The following is a 20,726-nucleotide window of genomic DNA, read 5'->3' on the forward strand; positions in this document are numbered from 1 at the left end:
AAAAAAAGAAAAAGAAAAAGAAGCCACTTAATAAGGAAGCACCATTTTAACGTGGAAAATGATTAGCCTACTTATGAGATATTGAGCTTTGAAAGTGATTAACTGTATATTATCCTGGTTGTGGCACACACAGATCCAAAATTCGTCATGCAGAGGAAGGCAAACAGATCTTTGATGGCAATCACTGTGGTTTGTCTGGATTATTCAGTCCCACGAGGCACAGCATGCACCATGCTGGACAAAAGGTTTCATACTTCTTAATTTATTCTATTTTTTTTTTAATTAAGAGAAAAAAATTGATAAAACCTTGCATGGGGGAGATACCTTTTCCAGCTCAGAGACTGCTCTGTGATATTCCAGCATCCACCAGCTTCTTTACCCAGTTTTCCCTCTTGCCAGCTCTGTTCAGTATCAGCTCCCTACAAGCAGAGATCCATGAGTGACATGAAATGCTCCTTTTCTCTTCCTCCTCATGGGCTCAGTGAAAGGGAACATGTGCTCTCACAGATGGAAATCACTGCCTCCTGAAACAACACGCAGCACTAAATACTCAGGGGTACGAGCTGCTCCCACCATTGATTTCTACAGATAATTATTTCCATTAGTGCCTCCTCAGAAGAGGAGTTAGAGGAGAACAAAAAGATTATTTTTTTTTTAAACCGACAAAACAACAAAGCAGCAGGAACAAAGAGCATTTTAAAAGCCAGCTTGGTTTTGTCTCAACTTTTTGGAGGCGTGCATGGGGGGAAAAGCCAATCTTAACCCATGGAGCAAATTACCAAATTTATATGAAGAATCACAAGGCACAAAAAGCTAAGTAGAGTAATAATGAATTAATCACTGGCTGAAAAGTGGACTTTTGGGGGTTTTATTACAGGGGGTCTAGGAGGCATGATGGAGGGACATGGGCATTGTCCCATGCTTCTTCCTTCCCAGCCTCCATCTTCTTGGTGATGGTGGCACATTTAGACTGGCCTAAAGCAGAAATAGACAGTCTAACATAGGTGATAGGTATTGGAAAATAATGATAAATAAAGTACATGTAACTCGTTGTATAAAATGAAGACAACAGCCCAAGGGCGGGCAGTGTGCCCTTGGCAGACCTGATGGACAGAGCTCTGTGGGTCTGAGAGAAAATATTTTAGATAATAGATAATAAAAAACCTTGCGAGCTGAAGAATCCCAAATCTTTCTTCGGCCGGCGCGCTGGGAAAAAGGGACTCTGGGGTCATCCTGAAAACAGAAAACCCGTGCGGGGGAATCCAGTAGACACTCCTTTCATCTCTGCCCAGACACCCACCCCATCAGGCTGCCACCAGCACTGCCCTGCTTGTCCAGGAGGGCACTTCGCTCCCCAAATACCTATTCATCACCCCCTCTGCTCTGCACAGCTCCTGCTGGCCGGGGCACAGAGCCACGGGGTGAAATCAGGAGCTGAGGAGCAGAGGCTGAGGCTGTGGGAAGGTTACAGCTCCCTCCCCGTTCCTACATCAGGCAATTAAATCGGTGTTGCCTCTGCTCTGTTCCCTCGTTTTCGGCAGCTGTGAGTGAGCGCCGGGGGGCTGCACACGGGCTGTGTTTTCAGGGGTTTTAAATTAAACCATCTGGCGGGGCTGGGAGCCAGGGCTGCGGCCTCCCTGTGAAAAATGAGTATTTTATGATTGGCTTTTCGCAAATATTAAAATGAATATTGTATGTGTTGTGTTAGAAAGTTGTGCTGTATTAATTTTCTTAAGTAGTGTGGTAAATATAGTATTAGGTTACAACGTAATGTTAAAATAGAAACTATATTATTTAGGATACTCTTTTTTTAAAGGAAAGGACTCACACTGAGATAGCAGCCACAGAACACCTAAATCTTTCAGAGAAAGAGCATGTATTGCCCCATTATCAGAAGAAACAAACTTCTTCTTGCCTCCATCAGCCCTGAAGATGCAGTTAGGATTAAGAAGTTGTTGATGATGGCCAGACAGAATCCTTTGTTTGGATGGAATTTATGCATCATGTATGAGGTGTATGAATATGCAACAGGATATTGTTTTTAAGGGTTAATCCTCTGTTAACGTGGGTCCTTTTTTGGGCTTATTTTGCCCAGAAAAAGGTACTCAGACTGTCTGTAACTCTTTGTTTTTATTGTCTCGTATTGTCCTAATCCTAATTGTCCAAATTATATCGCTATTTTTATAATAATTTTATTGCTATTAAACTTTAAAAATTTTAAAAAACAAGTGATTGGCATTTTTCACCCTCTGTCTGCTGGTGAGTGATTCAGGGAGCACTGGACAGCCAGAAATCAGTGCACACCCTGCAGAAAATCGCCGTTTTTTGAGGCAGCAACCAGAGGCGAACATTTTGTCCCCAAAATGCCTTGGACACACCAAAAAGCTCATCCAAGACAGGAGACAGGTGCTCACTGAGCCCCTGGGACACCAGGGAATTGCTCTTCTCCAGCTCCCTGGCCAGCGTGAGCTTTTGGAGGAGGAAAAGTGGAAAGGCACAGTAGGTGACCACAATCCACGGGCAGAGCTCCTTGGGAGAAAGAAAACACAGTGTTAGGACAGGGAATTAAAATAATGAGCACATTTGTGAGAATCTGCCCTAGGGAAAATAGTTTAGAAAATTAAAAACTCCATAGTAACAGACCGAAAGCTGTTAACCAACGTCTAATTAAGCAAAAACTGCAATCCCCTCAACAAAACAAGAAAAGAAGGGGGAAAAAAATTCATGCAGCAACCAAGCTTGCCCGGACCAAAACAAATACTAAGAAAATAAAAATAAAAAAACCTGTTCAGCGACATCTGAAGAGAAAAAACCTGACAGGACTTTACAGTGAGTAGGCAAAAGCAGGGTAATGTTGTAAACTATCAGGTCTTGCTTTTTAATACCCATCAGAAGCCAAGGACAATGTCTAGGGTCCTCAAATATATTCCAGTAAAATGCAGAGTAGAGACCACAGCTTGGATCCCAAAACAAAACCCCAAAATTCAACCACCACACACACACACAGAGGAACACACACACACAAAGGGAATATAGAAACTCAGCAGAACCTCTTTATTGACAAAGTTCAAAGATCATTTGGGGTATTTTGCACATTAAATTTCATGTTAATGCTGACAGAGTACAAGAGGAGGTGTTTTAGATGAGATGTTAGGATAACAGCAGATATAGGCTCATGAAAGAAAAAGAACACAGCTTTTCTTACCAAAACAGTTTTATTACTTGCAGAGTTTATTACAATAAATCTACTCTGAACCTTACTATGCTAATACGTAATTTGAAAACAACCTTCCATAACAAAAGCTGTAATAAAGACTTTTGCAATAAAAACAGGACAAGTTTGACCTGAATTTTCATGATTAATGTGAATATTTTCACTTCAAACCCCTACTGTTTCAGGCCAGTCTGAGTATCTGAGGGAAGAATCTGGCTGCATGATGAAGAAGGAGGAAAAGCACAGGACTAGCAGAACTACCAGTCTAGAAGTCTTTGGACCACCTCAGATCTTCCTGTTCAACTGATGTAGAAAACTCCAAAATGTACAATTAAGTATAAGAAGAAAGATTAAGAAAAGGAAATCTGGAAATTGGTTTGAGGCATTGGGGGGAAAAAAAAAAAGAATCAGAGGTTTCCTTTGAATAGCTATGGAATCTTAAACAAAGACTCCAACTCATGGTATTGGTTTAAAAGACAGGCGTTGATGCCTTGAGAGGCTGCCTGGAACAGAGGCTAGACAATGTTAAAGGAATAAAATAGGAATTTATTAAAAAGCCTTCAAAGGATACACCTCTGTATCCTGTACAAGAGCCTGGCTGAGGCTACACCCAAGATGGATGGCATGTCATGAATTTTCACTTTTATAAGCTTTGGTTCATTTCCAAATTGTGGTTAATTGTCCAATTACAGCTCCAGGTGATGCAGTCCCACCCTCCCAGATTGCTCTCCTCACTTTGCTGTTGTTTGCAACTTTTGGGCCCAAAGCTGCAACGGTGTCCTTGGTTCTGGGGCTGGAAAAGGATTGTTTTGTCTGACTGAACCGTGAGAACTTGAGGAGAAGCCTTTATGTGAAGTTCATAGTTACATGCTAATGCAGTATGGATCTGGAAAATGTGAAAAGTAAAACTTAAGGCATCAGTGTCTGCCAAGGAAGTTGGGAAATATGATCCCCTTTCCTCCAAAATATTACAATTTTGGAATTATGGGGCTTTGAGGCAAAGAAATGGGTGGAAGAACATACATATAATACATATAAACATATATCTATGTTTACTAGAAGGTGTTCAGGCAGGCAAACCAGCAGCAAGGGCACAATCAGAGATGGGTGGAAGAACACACATATAAACATATATCTGTGTTTACTGGAAGGTGTTCAGGCAGGCAAACCAGCAGCAAGGGCACAATCGGAGATGGGTGGAAGAACATATATATATATATTAAAATAAACATATATCTGTGTTTACTGGAAGGTGTACAGGCAGGCAAACCAGCAGCAAGGACACAACCAGCAGAGATGGCACCCTGGGGTGGTGACCAGAGCGCAGCAGTGACCCCAGAGCCTGCCAGGAGCCACAGGCAGGGTCCAGGCACTCGCTGGGTATCAGGTCAGGTTGAAGCAGAGCAAAAAGCCAGAAGCAGCAGCGGAGAGCAGTGGGGTTTGGCAGCGGCAGCCAGGCTCCCGTGAGCAGCCAGCAGACACATCTCTCCCTTCAGAGGGGGTCAGGGTCCTGGGTTTCCCCTGTGGCACTGGAGCAGATGGGAAGGGTCTCTGCTGGTGAGGCTGGGTGCTGGGAAGGTGCCAGCTCAATGGCTGCTCTCACAAGCAAAGGCTCACGCGTGCTAAGGACAAGCAGTTCAGGACAGAGCTCGACAGTAGCAGTGAATTCGCTCCACAGCAGCAGCAGCCTGGCCCCAAAACCTCCCCTGTCTCCCCTCCAGTCCTGAGAGCACGTGAGGGCCAAGCCCAGCCCCTGGCCTCCAGCCCAGGCTCATGGTGTCTCTGCATTTCCCAAAAGAAAAACCCCCAGCTAAGGGACAGTAGCAAACTGCACCCCTTTTCCTCCCCATCCCATAGTCACCCCCTCTCCTGCCACATCTTTTGTCTCACTTAAATATCCATTGTTCCCATCTCTTAAGCAACAAATGGGAGAAAAATTCTCTGAGAGAAAGATTAAAACAGGAAAAAAAAACCCACTCAGAAACACAATAGGACCAAAGGAGCGTGGTGAAAATACAGAAAACTTTGTATTTTTTTATCTTACTGACCAGAAAATGTGCCCAGCTGACTTTCTGGTTTGGGTTTGTAGTGCCCCATGACTTTGTAAAGCAAAATTAAAATGCTTAAAAACCACCCTTTTTTTAGGGTAGATGCTTCAAAACGCCTCCCTGTCCCTCCTTGCTGCTGCCTGGAGCCCAGGCAGGGCTGGCAGGCTCTGGGCACGGGGAGCTGTCAGCACAGGACGTAGCGGATGAGCCCCGAGCCGCGAATCTCTCTCACTCTCTGGCAGTGCCTCAGGATGCTGAGGATGCTGTGGAAGCGTTTATCCAATTTCAGCTGAGTGAACGCCTTGATGTCCTCCTCCACAATGAAAAATGCTCCTGGAAAACAAGTAACGGTTTTGTTACAGAAATGATTCTGCTGCAGGATACACTCGGCATTCCGCAAGCCACGGCGCAGCCTCTTCTCCGTAATCCCACAATCTACAATTCACAGCTCTACAGTCAGTAGGATGGCTTCACACTGAATTGGGAGCTTTGCTCTACTTTTAAAACCTGTCACCAGAAAGAGAACTGCCAGCCTTCCCCTGCAGTTCAGACACTGCATCATCCACAGGCCCCGCTCCATCAGCTCTGTCTCCCAGCAGGCACTCAGGTTCTGGAATTAGATCTTTTGCCATTCTGCATGCATCAGAGCTATGTAGCCCACCGTTCCCTTGACTTATATCAGATTTGGAAAATAAAAACCCATCATTACTTAAGAAAATTATGGAAAAAGACTAATTACTTGCAACAGCATCGTCCCTGTGTCTCCAAGAAAATGGCACAGGGAAGTCCTGCACCAAAGCTGAGAGCTCCCCCCTTCTTGTAGTTGATTAACTACTTCTATAAGCAAATTATCATTAAAATTCAGGCTGCCCAGGGCACTGGTGGAGTTACCATCCCTGGAATTGTTCAAAAAACCGTGTGAATGTGCACCTGGATGACATGGTATAGTGGTGAACATGGTGCTCAGTTGACAGTTGGAACTTTTGATCTTAGAGCTGTTTTCCAAACTAAATGATCCCTGAATTATGTGTAGTATCACTCTTCCAAGTCTAATGGGAAGGAGGACACAAGGGTAGGGGTGTTTCAGCTTAGAAAAAGAAGATAGCATTCTCCCTCCTTGTTTTATCCTTAACACTGAGGCAGTGACATCTTAGAAAAAATTGAACATCTCTTCCTTCTATTAAGTCCTTCCAGTTTCACTGGGATACAGCTGATCCAAGCTGGAAAGCCAAAGCTGCCAGAGAAGAGCTAAAGTCCAAAATTATGTTTCTAAGTGCAGTGTCCCCCAAAATCTTGCTTAGGCAGAGCTGAGAAATAACAGCTCATGTTTTCTCACAGCCTGGGTCTCTCAGGAGAGCTGGTGACACACGTGTCTCACAGGGAGTAGAATCTTCCAGAGACAATAACTGTCAAAATCTAGAGATATTTCCCCAGAGGAACTCTGCTGTAATCTCAGAGCTTGTAATGCCTCCAAATCCACATACAGCTGAGTAGTAGGAAGTTTGTTTACTAGGAAAAGAAAGAAGAACTGCATTACTGCTCAAAATGGAAACTGTCTCAAATAGAGACCATTTACAACTTCCAGGGACACCAACACACCCAAAGAGTGCTGGGAAGCCAGGCATAACCTGCCTGCTGCCTTCACAGTCTGTTACATCTGGGGGAGCATCAGAACGCCCTGAATTTTGATATAACAAGATTCCTTCTTATATTTGCTCGCAATCCAGAGTGGCAATATTCAGCAGAGCAGGATTTTTTTTTTTGGTGAAGAAATCAGAGGTGGGAGAAGGGCAGTAGTTTGGTCCACGTGCTAAGCAGCCAGCTAAATTCACTGAACCACCTGAGTAGGCTGGAAGTGACCCTGATAAACCAGGCAGCATCTTCTCTCATCTTGAAATCAGAGAAGAGGTCAGCTGGCAGTCGGCCCAGGCTGAGACCCAGTGGGAATCCTAAGCAGAGAGACACTCACAGGAGAGATTTAAACAAACAAATCAATGAATGTGGAACGTCATCCTGAAAAATGCAATGGATAAAGACATTTAATCATTTTGTGCTGGCCAGATAAGAACCATCTGACAGCCTGCCAGGACTTTTCTCCAGACTTTCTAAATGATTAATCACAAAAAAACCTAAACAAAACTATCTACCACACAACAACACACGCTCTATCAGATGCTGAATGTCCTAGTTTCCTAGCTGAACTTCCCAAGATAAGCAAGAAATAAAAACCATCTCTCAGGTGGTTAAAGAAATTAAGCACTTCAGTTTTTCAGACTTAAGCCCCCCAGCTGACAGAAAATTCTCTGACTAGCTGCAGCTTTCTCAAGTTGCTAGAATGGCTTCTTCACTGCAGCCAAGATTACTGTGGATCACAGTGCAGACTGAGCATCGCCCCAGGCCCAGGAGGGCCCTTCCAATGCTCAGCCTCTCTTCTACAGCTGTGGGCTCAAACTCTTTACTACTGCCCTAAGGATAGGAACAGTGACACCAAAAATGTGCTGTCAATTAAACTGATGAAGCCAGTACTTTAAGAAATCCAGATTAATATACGCTGCTGTTCAACTGAGGCACAACATGCTTAGAGAAGAAGCCAAACCATCACAGCCCAAACCAGAAGGCAAGTCACACGAATTTATCCAGCTGCACTTGCTTGCAGTGCTTTTAATAAAGCCCTTTACAACAATGACCTTTGTATGGCAACTGAGACCTCATCTGGAGTCCTGTGTCCAACCCTGTGGCTGTGCCTGGGTCCCTGGCAGTGCCTAAGGCCAGGCTGGACAGGGCTTGGATCAGCCTGGGACAGTGGAAGGTGTCCCTGTCCATGGCAGGGGATGGAAGTCGCTAATATTGAAGGCCACTTCCAACCCAAACCATTCTGTGATTCTGTGTTTATCTTACAGGTCTCAAAATAAAGTGCCAGTATGTCAATCAGATCAGAATTCCCTCCCTACAGAAAAGCTGCATTTAGAACCCAGAAGTCACTGATGTTATTGTCATACTATAATATCCAGCGTCTTGAAGAGCAACAAAATGGAAGGAAGGGAGGAAGGGAAGAAGAAAAGTTGCAGTTTATCTTCAGGGCACTCCTGAGTACCCAGTGAATGCCCAGGGCAGAAGTTCTAGCATTCTGTCCAGGGGTAAACAGAAGGTGGGTGCCATGGTGTTGTCAGAGACAGCTCTTTTTATGTGAGACAGAAGACAATTTGCTCCACTCTTTATGCCTGAACTTGGAAACATGAGGGCATTCTAAGGACATCACCAGGCTTGACATGTGCAGTACGCCCCTCCAGTAATAATTACATACGTGTTCTCAAGAGGAGAGGCATGCCAAAAAGGAGATTTTAATATCAGAGTTTTACTGTGCCACATGTTTTTGGAAAAACTAGCCTGTTATTACAACTTATTTTTCAATTGAAAGAAAGGTATTTTGGTTTTCACTCCTTCTATGCTTTTAAGAGGAGAAAACTTCTTAAGATTATCATATGGACTTACCTCTTCCTCAAAGCCACTGCAGCACAATTAATTAGCCAGATTTCCCAACTTCAGAACAAATTTTTAGTAGTTTGTGTCTAATCAAGTTTAAGACCTGAGAACACATTTCTATGGTTTAGTTATCAAACTAAGTTGCCAGACCTTGTAGTAATTCCAAACTAAATCTTTGTGTATCAAAGTTCCTGCCATGACACACCATCGAAGGGACATATTTTTCAAGGAAAACATTCAAAAAGTGAGCCAATCACTAGGGGAACTCTTCAGTCAGAAATACTGAAAAAAGACCAGTATTTTTATACTTCTGCTGCAACATCCAAGTGTTACGAGTTTGGTACTAACAAGGGAAAAAAAAACCCCCAAACCTTTTGTATCCATGGTTTCTTCTTCGATGAATCTGTGGTAGAGGTTTCTGACTGGTGCACTCATAGACTTCAAAGGCTGATACAAGATCTTGTACTTGCCCACCACGGCCTTGTTAATCTCTTGAACAACTGTATTAATCTGGTCGTATGTTATACGGCCTTTCAAATACCTACAAATAAGAATAAGAATCAGTAACCAGAAAGTCACAAAGTTCTGTGTTTATTCTTCTCTTTCATCTGCCTTAACTGAAGAAGCCATTCCTAGTTAGAGGCAGTTTCTCCTGTTTTGTATTAATGAAAACATGTAGTAGTTAATTCTGTTCATTTCCTTGATTGCTTAACAATCCTGAAGGTAAAAAGCCATGACAGAACCTAAACCAGAAAGATAAAATATTAGAAAGCTCAATAAAGCAGAATGCATTCAGTGCTTAAGCTGTAAAAAGCTTTTCAAAATGGAATAAAGGTTGCTTTTACAGCATACCACCTAAACACAGAGAAATAAAGTAGAAAACAGCATGAAATGAAATGTTTGCCTAGGAGCACAACTTGGCTCATATAATCACCACAAATAAGCTGTGTTTGATGTTACGGCCATTTATTGTTTGGCCAGGGCACTGAACGTTCTGGCAGTGGGCGTGGAGTGGAGCTGGAGCGCAGCAGCCCCATGCCCACCGTGGGTCCTTTTAAAAATTTGTTTGTTAATGTTTGTTTGGTTGGTTTTTGTTTGTTTATGGTTTTTTGTGTGTGGCACCTGGTGCCATGGTTTAGTTGAGGTGTTAGGGCATGGGTTGGACTTGATGATCTTTAAGGTCTCCTCCAAACTAGTGATTCTGTGATTTTTTGGGGTTTTTGGAAGAGCTACTAGTTGTGTGTTGCCTTCTGTATTTGACTGTGCAGCCTACTGAGCTATGAAGATAAGGTTGTGCACCACCAGCATCCATTTCTGAACTCTCAGAGCATTTCATAATACTAGTACTAGAAGAATAAGGTCTGTTGATAACAGCCTAGAGGTACAGGAAGCACAGAAGATAAAGAACAAAGTGATGTGGAAGTACTAGAACACTGGAAGATTTGCAAGTAAGGCTATTCAGTATTTATAGATGTAAAGCCATGCCTTCAAGGAAAAGGAACTGTGCTGCGCACTGAGAAGCCATTATACAGAAATGAAATCTGAAACTCAAATGACAAGCAGTAAGCTAAATACAACACAACATCCCTCCCCCAAAATGGCAGTAAAGGCTGGGCCAGCATTGTCCTGTGGCCTTCATTCATTGCTACAACAAACCAAACCTGGCTGTTTGTGTTTCGCTCAGTATTGGTTTGCAGATGTGAGGAATTACACAAGTGTTTCAATTCATTTTAAGAATGAAAGCTCTGGGTCAGTACAGCAGGTGGCTAAAAGCTGTGGGACAGCAAGACTGAAAAGATCAATGAACAGCAAGTTCCTCCCTTGTTTTAATCTGAACAGACAGGCTCAATCTTTGGAGAACACACAAAGAATTCAAAGCAGAAGTAGGTAATCAATTACAAGTTCCATATTCCAAACCACAATTCAGACAGGCATTCTGCAATTGCCAACTCAAAATAAGTGCTGTAGATTTCAACAGCAGCCAGTCCCTGCCAGGCAGACAGGCCTGCGAGGTGTGTAAAACCGAATTCAAAGCAGTTACTCTGCCTCCAAACCGAGTTTGAAACTCACTAGCCCCTAAGTTACTTGCAACCAGCTTTCAACTTTGTTGATACCTCGATTAATTCAGCGTTGGAGGTGCAGCCATCCCGTAGCTATAAAAACTATAAAAATGCTCTACTTTGCACAGTAATAAAAGCAGCACTACCCCCCCTGAAATGCAGCCACAGCATGAACACAGCCTGTAACCACAGCAGGGCTTTGCCTGTGCGCATTAACTGCTGTTTATTGCTCTCTCTGTGCCACAGGGGAGCGTGCAGAGCGAGGCAGGCTCAGCCCAGAGGTATAAAATACCTTTATTTAAGTTCCTGTGCTCCCACTGTCAACACACAGACAGAGAAAACACTTAATAAAGCCAAGGGAACACCTCAGCTCATCCTGAAGCTGAAACAGGACTGGGTCGCCTAAACCTAAAAACAAATGTTCTTTGAGAAGCCCTCAGGCATCCAAGATGCTTTAATCTGAAATTAAACCCTGTCAAAACCAAACGGAATTTTTATTCTGTGCATAACTAAGGATCATAAAAACTCCAGCTGTCCCACAGCCCTCTCAAGTGTCTACCCAACCATGGCTGGCAAACCCGTTAATGCTGACATTTATTTCAGCCCATACGCACGCTAATATAAAAATACAAAGTTGACAAGTTCCAAATTCAGGCATTTAATTTAGATTTAAAATAACTTTAAAATCTGCTTCACTATTCCAAATGCAATAAAAATCAAAACTCTGCTAAAAAAGATCCAGTCAGTTTCTTTTTTTAATCCACAGAAGCCCTTTTTCAAAGCATTTTTTCTCTTGGTATGAAAACCACAGCACAGTGCTGTGTTCCTCAGAGGAAAGAATAACATCATTATATCACATATATACCACTCTAAAAGAGATAAAGCTTGTAATGGCCACCCCCTGCCCTCTCAAAAATGGTTGGGCTAAAATAGCCATGTATTCTCCCAAGCCACCATCTTCTGAGACTTGAGAATTATAATGAATGCACAGAACCTAAAATGCTTTCAGCAGAAAGATTTTTAGAAAAGAGTAAGAATTCTAGACACAGAATAAAGCAAACATTTTCCTTTGCCTCAAAGTCAAAAGTTAACAAAGACAGGTACTGTGAAATGTCCTTTATCTTCCTCCAAAAAGCACCTTCCTGCAACAGATTTGAAGGGTAAGATAATTTGCAGGTTTTTTATTGTGCAAAGTGTTCTGTTTGATCAGGGTGCTCCACGTCTGCCCCTTAACACAGCGTGTACCTTTGCTAAATGCCAGCTGCCCACTCCTAGGACTCTGAAGTCACTGAAGCCTGTGTGCCCCTTTCAGTGGCCTGATGGTGTTAGGAATAGATTTTCCTTCATGTTCAGCACAAAGTAAGTGAAAACAGCCTCAATTTTTCAGTGACCACCCCCCACCTCCAGTGCTCATCTGAAGAAATGGGCCCTGAAACAAATTCTCATTCTTCCAAGAGAATACATTCAGTGTAAGAGAATTTGTATTACAAGTATTTGCTGCTTAGATTTGGTCAATCAGTATGTGAAATTGCAGGTACTCCCTCAATCTTGTACTACAACATTGCCAGGCAACAGGAATACTGGTAGATTAATAGATCTATGTAAATTCATGTAAATTTTCCTCCACAGAACAAACATGCTTCTCCCATCTGAATAAAATTAAATTATTTCTAGAGCTCTACCAGCACAGTCTAAGCTGCAACCTTTCCATAATGGGTACCTTCCAACACAGCTACAACATTTCCACAAGAGGTGCCTTCCAACTCTGCTTATTCTGTGGTTTTGCGAATCTGTAATGGATAGGATCTGTCTGGCCTCTGTCCCCATCCTCCACGCCCATGAACAGCAGAGGAAAACCTTACACTTTCAAGGGTTATCATAAACTCCTTTATGTGGGAAAATCCCTCTGAGAGCATCAAGCCCAGCCTTTCCCCTAGCATGGCCAAGGCCACACTAAACCATGCCCCCAGGTGTCCTTCCACCTGTCTTGTGATGTGGAAGATCATAGCCTTAACTGAAAGTTAAAACAATATTTGTCTGGAATGGTCTGTGTCTATTTTTCTTGCCACAGCAGAGATAAAGACAAAAAATTCCCAGGCTCCAGCCTTATCCTCCCATAATTTTTTCAGGAGAGAACTACCTCAGGGAGTAAATCCACAAAGTACCTGAGGTGTTCTGCAGAATAAAAATACCAGGTGCATGCTCTTCTAAGAAGTCCTTTATCATTAGCTCAACATTCAGGATAAGGAAGAAGATGGGCATTACTCACCTGAAAATTTTGAAGGCTATAGAAAAAAATTATTGGAAAGCCTTAAGTAAAGTAGACTCAAAACCATATTTCTTGCTGAAACAGGTATTGTCAGGGAACACAGTAAATCTACAGTCTCAATAACAATTTAGCCTTAGGCATCAAGAGAAATTTCTTCTTGCAGCAACATTTACCCATGCCACCCAAATGCCACTTAAGAAGTTATTTCTATATGTCAGAATCCAGAGAAGGATATCCATTAATCAGGTCCTGATGTTAGGGGAAAACACCCACAGCTTTCTATTCCAGAAATTTGGGAATTTCAGTGCAAAGTGGTTTTTTTTGTTTTTGTGTTTTTGTTTTTTTTTTAATTGTTGTTGTTGTTGTTTTTAACAAGTCTGATTGCTTTTCCTGTCTGAAAACAGATTGGTAAGTCAAGACTTGAAGCTTCCAGAAACCAATATTTGTGTCAAATAAAAACAGCCTTTATCACTGTTTTTCTTTCTATACATATATAAAAATACTCCATGCTATGTGATGATGATTCTTTTTTTTTAATGTCAGTTCTCAAAACAGATGAGGATTCTCCTGTTAGCTAATAAATCTCTGTTCATACAGTTAGAGTGAGGTAAGGGGTTTGGGTTTTAACTGATCAGTTTTCATCTTCTCAATACCAGCATAAAGAGGAGCCCAAGAAATTAATTAATTAATTTGATTTTCACGTTTGCTATTGGTTTTAAACCATTTAAACCATTGCTAAATGGTTTAAAATGCATTTAAACCATTCGGAGCTATTGTCATGTTTCACCCCATGAAATATTTCATCTCTGTCAGTCCCAGCTCTGCAAGAGGTCACTCTCCCAAACCTATGTGTGTCACCCAAACTGACATGCCAGGGTACAAGGGAAGCCACTCTTACTTACGCAGGAACACTTTCAAACTCCTCTGTGGTTATTAATGCTGCTTCTTTAATGGCTTTTTTCTGTTTTGCAGGTTTCTTCTCATTTTTGAGTTCTACAGCCTTTGTTTCTCCTTTGTGATTCACAGTTGGCACCGTGTTGCTGTAAAATGAAGGAATATTCAGTGCATAAACAGCAGGTAAGTAGGAAGGAGAATTCCACTACACTGCTTAGTCACAGACTAAGTTCCAGCCTATCTGTTAGGCTGGATGAACACAATTAATGATACTTCACAAAAGAAACACCAGTAAAGCAAGCCTACTCTGTTTCAAATCGTATCCTTCAGCTGACTTCAGCACAGCTCTTGGTTTCTGTGCTACAGAGGCTGCTAGCAGGTGAGCTGGAAGCAGTCCAAGTGCAGCATGGCACAGCTCAGAATTCAATGTACCATTACATTTCACACAATGCAAGCCTGGCTTTTTATCAGATGAAACACAGCCCAGAGCTGCAGCCTTAACGGGCAGATTTGAAATACTTCATAGATTTTTAAAACAGGTTCAAATCTTGGGAAGCCTGACTCATCCATTAAACTTCTGAAGCAAAGAAATTCTACATCACCTAGCAGACACTTTTAAAAATCTTTTAGGCAAGATTCAAAAGGTGAAAGAATTTTTTTCCTGATTATTAGATCATTATTTTTATAAATTCACCCTTCCTCTAAACCCTCAGCTTACAGCCTCAAACCCCAAGGGATTTGCCAGCCACCCACCCAGCTTCTCCTCAGCAGGAGAGCAAAGGTGGTGCATATGGCCAAACCCACTGTCATCAGAACACATGGGCATTACCGGGGTGAGCAGCAGAATTACATAAAGCAGTACAGAGCTGACCTGGACAAGGAAATAATCCTCTGCTTGGATGTGAGCGTCCCACAAGAGATCACTGCTGCACGCGGGGTCCCACGGCAGCGAAGGGCACAGCAGTGCCCCATCTGCCCAGCCCAGGGCCAGGACTTCAGGCGTCACTTGATGTGCTCCCGAGGAAGAGCAGCGCCATGGAGAGGACAGTGAGTGCCACCTGCTGGGCTCGCACACTGCCTGCTCGCTGACACAGGCACGGCAGCAGCTCTGTGACACGGCACAGAGCCCTTCGGAAACCCAGGACATCTGCAGCCAAACTTACGCAGATGTCATCATCTGGAGAGCATCTGTTTGCATCTGAACAGCAACAAAATCCTGGGAGGGTGAATCCTGGCACCCTGCAGCTAGCAGGGAATGTCAGCAAACAGGAGGGAAAGGGGAGGGGGGTGCATTTCGCGTGGTGGTGGAGGAGGGGTTTGGAATGAAAGGATAAACACAAGAACCAAGGGAAGCAAGTTCACATCTTGAAACTTCATTCCTCCCACGCTCCAGTCTCCTGCTGTCTATCCCACTGCAACAAACCTTTTCTAGATGATTCCCCTTATCATACACCCTTCCTTTGTGTTTCCACCCAGGAAAAAACTTATGCTTTTTTACAAAATCTGGCTCTGGTGGAAAGAGAAACTGAATCTCAGCAAACACAGGGAATACAAAGAGCTTGAGAGATAGTGAATTTGCTTTTTATTTCAGTGAGATTTCTCTGGTAAACAAGATTAGAAAACCCAAGGATGCAGGAGAGAAACAATAGCTAAAGCCATGAATCGCTGAGTTTCTCTGTGTGGGTGTTTTCATTTACCCAGAGACTTCAAGGCTTGTCTCACCAGCATTCAAGTGCTGCTCTGCTTTCTGCATGATCTCACAAAAATCACTTCACATTAATATTCACAGCCCCACACATCTGGGAACAGAAAGGGAGGAGGTCAGGAAAGGAAGGTTTGGGGAAGAGGCCTGAAAACATATTTACACTGATACAGTGGGTTTTGAAAAATTATATCCCCTCTTACACTTCCTTGACCCTCCACTGCACAACACAGTGAATACCAAGAACTGACAAAATGGGGAAAAAATAAGAAAGTGTGTTTTGACAAATGGCATCATCACACAATGTATTATTACTCAAGAAAAACCAGCAACAAACTGACACTGACAGAACAGCAGCTGTGAGCTGGCTGAGCACAATGTGCAGAAAATTGTCAGAAAAGCTTGGCTGGTTTTACATATTGTGGGTCTCTCTAGAAAGGGAAGAACTGGCTAAAGTCATATTACAATTAACTTCCTAATCACAAGCAGCATAAGATTGTAAGGGAAACCAACATCCTAAAGAATCTTTTGGCGTCAGAAGTGGCACAATCACTGAACAAGCCTCATTAAAATCTAAGCAATTTCCAGGATCTAACACAAAGTTAAGACAAAGGATTTCCTACAATAAGAAGGAAGTTATGTTGGAAAGGCAAAACCAAAGTGGCAATTTCTGAAAAACTTCAATTCTTACACACGCAAAAAGCAACATCTAAATTGAAAAGGAACACGTCACCCCTAGAGACATTTTGAGAGGCTGGTTCCTAAACTGAGGGGTTAATCTCTAAAGGGTGAGAATAAGTAAAAAGCTTCTGCACAAGTCATCCCTTCACCAGCTAAGAACAGTTTCAATAAAATACCTACACCAATGACCACATTGCTACACACCAACAAAAATTACCACTCATTTTTCTCTTCTAGAACCCTCTTTCCACACATTTAACCTTTCACTTTGCTGGAACATGTCTGTCATGTTTTGAAACTGAGGCTTCTCTGGCATGAGGAACCAGACCAAGTAAAGCTGGTTGATTCAGGCACATACTGGAAGCACTGAGTTCATACTAATGCATTGCCTTCTGACAAGCTACGAGGAGGAAAAGAAACTCTGGGATCTCCAAGATTTAAGGGTTACTCTGCAAATGACCCCACCTGGACGAGACACACTAACAACACTCCATAAAAAAAACCAGCTCCAACAGGATGGAGAAAGAGACGAGAAACTCGGAGCTGAAATGTCTTAGAAGCTTTCCAAGTAACAGCTCTTGATTCACATACTTGTCATTTCCACACACTTGAGCTACTGGATTCTGAAAAGCTTCTTGCCACAGCCCTCACCAAGGCAAGGGGGTGTCATAGCTAGCTGAAATAAATGCAGGATTGCTGTAGGGAATAGAGAACAAGACTACCACAAACACAGTTCAAAGTCGCACAGAAAGACAACTGAGTTGAGGATTTTTGGTTTTTAATTGTATTTGGAAGGGCAGTGGTGAACTCCAGTTCTAATGACCCAGCATTCTGGTCAGTAACCCTTTAATGAATAGGCACTGCAGTTACAAACCCTTTAATTATTAGGCAATGCAGTATGTTTGTGATTCTAAAGGAAGGGATGCTCAGACTCAGAAAAGCACTTGCTTTCTACTACCTCACACCTACCCCTGGAAGCTCCCATGGGAACAACTTGGGATTTTATAGACTTGACCTGACAGATTTGTTGGGTGCTGGCACAAGCCTGGACAAGAGAAAACTCCAGAATCAACAGACACGACTTTGGCTCCCAGTTTCCTGGTGCGTGTGGAGTGAAAGGAGCGCAGCTGTACAGTGCCAGGAGCTGGACAGTGCCAGGAGCAGCCCGATCCTCTGGGCTCAGGTAGCACATACCAGCTCTGGGGTGGCTTGGGCAGATAGCGTGGAATGTGTTCCAGGAGGTGCTGTGCTTCCTTCTGATCTCTCTCAGCAGCCTTCTGCATCTCCTGAAATTAATATCAGACTGTATCAGAAATCTCATCCTACTAACATCAAGCAAGTGAAATTGGGGCAATACTAAATTAATTTTCAGCTTTTTAAAGAGGTGTCTGTTTTCTCCCCATCATCTCACCTCCTTATCTCATAATTTCCCCAGGAAAACTAGTAAAGAGACAAAGAAAAGAGTATCTGTCCTTGCCCTCAGAATGTCAGAGAAATTTGAGCAGGCAAAAGGAACTTTAGCAATGTACCCTGAGCAAGTTCTGCTTGGAGAATGGTGGTGGTGGAGATGAGATACTATGGTAAACTCACCTCTATTCCCCAGACAACATTTCCACAAAAAGCATAACAAAGGCACTGAAAACACACCGTAGAGTAACAGACAAATATTCTAATTGAATACTTTGTGCAGCTATTGCAAAGATGTGTAAGTAGAACTGCTCTTTAGATCACTGTATCTATTATGATAAAGACATTTTTTTGAGGCCAGTGACAAAGACATGATTTTAATGTCCTTAGGATAAAGGAAGATAGACTTAGATTAGATATTAAGAATGAATTCTTCCCTGGGAGGGTGGGCAGGCCCTGGCCCAGGGTGCCCAGAGCAGCTGTGGCTGCCCCTGGATCCCTGGAAGTTTTCCAGGCCAGGCTGGATGGGGCTTGGAGCAGCCTGGGACAGTGGAAGGTGTCCCTGCCCATGGCAGGGGGTGGGACTGGATGAGTTTTAAGGTCCCTTCCAATTCAAACCATTCTACAATTCTATGATTCTATGTACAATCCTTGAAAAATACAATTTTTAATGTTCATTGTTTGTTGAAATCAAAGATTGCTTTGACTCTTTCAGTATTTTATGAACAGGAAAAAAAAACCAACATTACTTTGAGCGAATCTTTCAGTTTTTCTTGCTGTTTAACTTCATTTTCCATCTCATTCAGGAGATCATGTACAAGGATCACCTCATTCTGTATTTTACGGAGCACAGGCTTGCGGGAGTCATCCTCACCTGTAAAAGAGAGAACGTGAAGCTACAAAGTCTCCCAAGAACAAAAACAAAATCCAATATTCCTGCCCTTCACAAGCAGTGATTATCTAACTCCCTGCTCCTCAGCCACCACATCCCTCCAGGAGAAGCAGCAAGCCAAACTGTCAGCCCTGTACTCCACACAGCCAACAGAGTTCATGGAATCACTTAAAAGTTTGGAAAAGCCCTCTAAGAGCAGGTCCAGCTATTTCCCCAGAGCACTGTCAAGGCCACCACTAACCTGTGTCCCGAGTGTCACAGCCACATGGCTTCTAAATCCCTTCAGGGATGGGGACTCCACCACCTCCCTGGGCAGCTCCAGTTCCTGAGCCCTTTCCAGGGGAAATTCCTGCTGTGCCCACCCTGAGCCTGCCCTGAGGCCGTTCCCTCTCCTCCTGTCCCTGTTCCCTGGAGCACAGCCCGACCCCCCGGCTGTCCCCTCCTGGCAGGAGCTGTGCAGAGCCACAAGGTCCCCCCTGAGCCTCCTTTGCTCCAGGCTCAGCCCCTTCCCAGCTCCCTCAGCCTCTCCTGGGGCTCCAGCCCCTTCCCAGCTCCAGCCCCTCAGTCTTTCCTCGAGTGAAGTGCAAGCCAAACCTCACTGTTGCTCTTGTTTACCTATGTTTCTCAATAGGAGACACATTTTAATGTTTGAAATCTTCATATTGATGTGGAGGCATAAATCTTCCAGGCTTGAGGATGCCATATCCTTCATCATCACACTGAGGGGGGAACAAAAATGAAGGCAGGAATTTAACAAAGACCCGAGTTGCAAACATTGCCTACAAAAGCAAAATTTTTAGAAGGACCTTGATCTATCAAAGAAGCAAAAGGAACATAAATGAAACAGTAAATGGAGTGATTCTCTTTTATCATACTAAACCAAAGGCAGGAAGGGATGCATAAAGTGGCACTAGACAAGGCAGTAAGTTTCCCAGAACTTTGGAGATAAATGCAGTGTGATATCAGTGCAACGAGACTGGGAACATCCTTACTACATTGTAAAAAAAGTACTACATCCTTACTACATCCAGTAAAAAAGGAGTTGGAATTTTCTGCAAAAGCCAAGAAACACCTAGCTTATATAAGGCAGTTTTAGAAGACTTAGCAAGACTACATCAGATGACTGATTGATGTTTAAAGAGATGTATTTTTTTTTAATGTAATTAAGAAAAAAAAATTGTTAGCGATTATTAGTGAAGTCTGGAGGCATCAAAAAGAGGATTATATATCAGTTACCATATAATAATATATGTGTATATATTATATGTGTATATATATATACATATATATGTATATATATATACATATAATATCATTTATGTGCATATAAATATATATTATTTATATATAATTATTTATATATTATATATATAAATATATAAAAACAATATATAATTATTTATATACACATATATAAATATATATATGTATATAAATAATATATACACATATATATTATTTATATATATTATATATTATATATTGTATATATATATATATTATATGTGTATAATAATACACAATATGCGTATAATAATAGAGTTATTAGCCCTATTATAGACAGGAATTGATTAAAATAAAAAGTTATACCATGTGACTGACACTGTGGCCCGGCACTGAGCGCTCACACAGCTCCCTCCGGCGGCTCACACTTAGAAACTCCTAAAAAGTCTTTCTTTCGCTTTTGGCTTAAAATACTACCAACTACCGCGCTTATTAAACCGTTCTTAGACACCTGCGGCCTTGCCCACCCTCCGTACCTGCCTGGAACCAGGACACCCTGAGGGGGATCGAGGTCACCCCAGCGCCCGGCGGCAGCTCCCGCTTCTCCTCACGTTTCGCCAGGCCCAGCGCCGCTGCTTCCCGGCCTTCGTCGCGGTCCCGCTCTCTCAGGACGGAGGAAGATGCTCGGCTGGGGGAGGAGGGCGCTCGGGCGCGGCTGGCCCGGCCCGGTTTCGGCCCGGTTCCAGCCCGGGTTCCCGGCCCGGTTCCAGCCCCGGTTTGAATCCGCCGCGCTCGGGCGGGCGTTGTGAGGGCGGGGAGGGCGCATGCGCGCTGAGGGGAGCGCGCGGGGCG

General features: G+C 43.0%; 1 protein-coding gene across 1 annotated transcript; it reads right to left on the minus strand.

Moving 5' to 3' along the window:
* Nucleotides 1-3,031: 3,031 nt before the first annotated feature.
* Nucleotides 3,032-20,549, minus strand: SKA1 (spindle and kinetochore associated complex subunit 1). Its single transcript, XM_064403830.1, has 7 exons — nucleotides 20,411-20,549; nucleotides 19,266-19,369; nucleotides 18,508-18,632; nucleotides 17,546-17,637; nucleotides 13,977-14,114; nucleotides 9,117-9,286; nucleotides 3,032-5,595 (listed from the first exon to the last, which is right to left on the minus strand). Exons 2-7 carry the CDS (start codon nucleotides 19,363-19,365, stop codon nucleotides 5,447-5,449), a joined length of 774 nt encoding a protein of 257 aa, XP_064259900.1. The 5' UTR covers nucleotides 19,366-19,369; nucleotides 20,411-20,549; the 3' UTR covers nucleotides 3,032-5,446.
* Between the last annotated feature and the right edge of the window lie 177 nt (nucleotides 20,550-20,726).

The sequence above is a fragment of the Passer domesticus genome, chromosome Z (genome assembly GCF_036417665.1).
Source record: "Passer domesticus isolate bPasDom1 chromosome Z, bPasDom1.hap1, whole genome shotgun sequence".
Taxonomy (NCBI): domain Eukaryota; kingdom Metazoa; phylum Chordata; class Aves; order Passeriformes; family Passeridae; genus Passer; species Passer domesticus.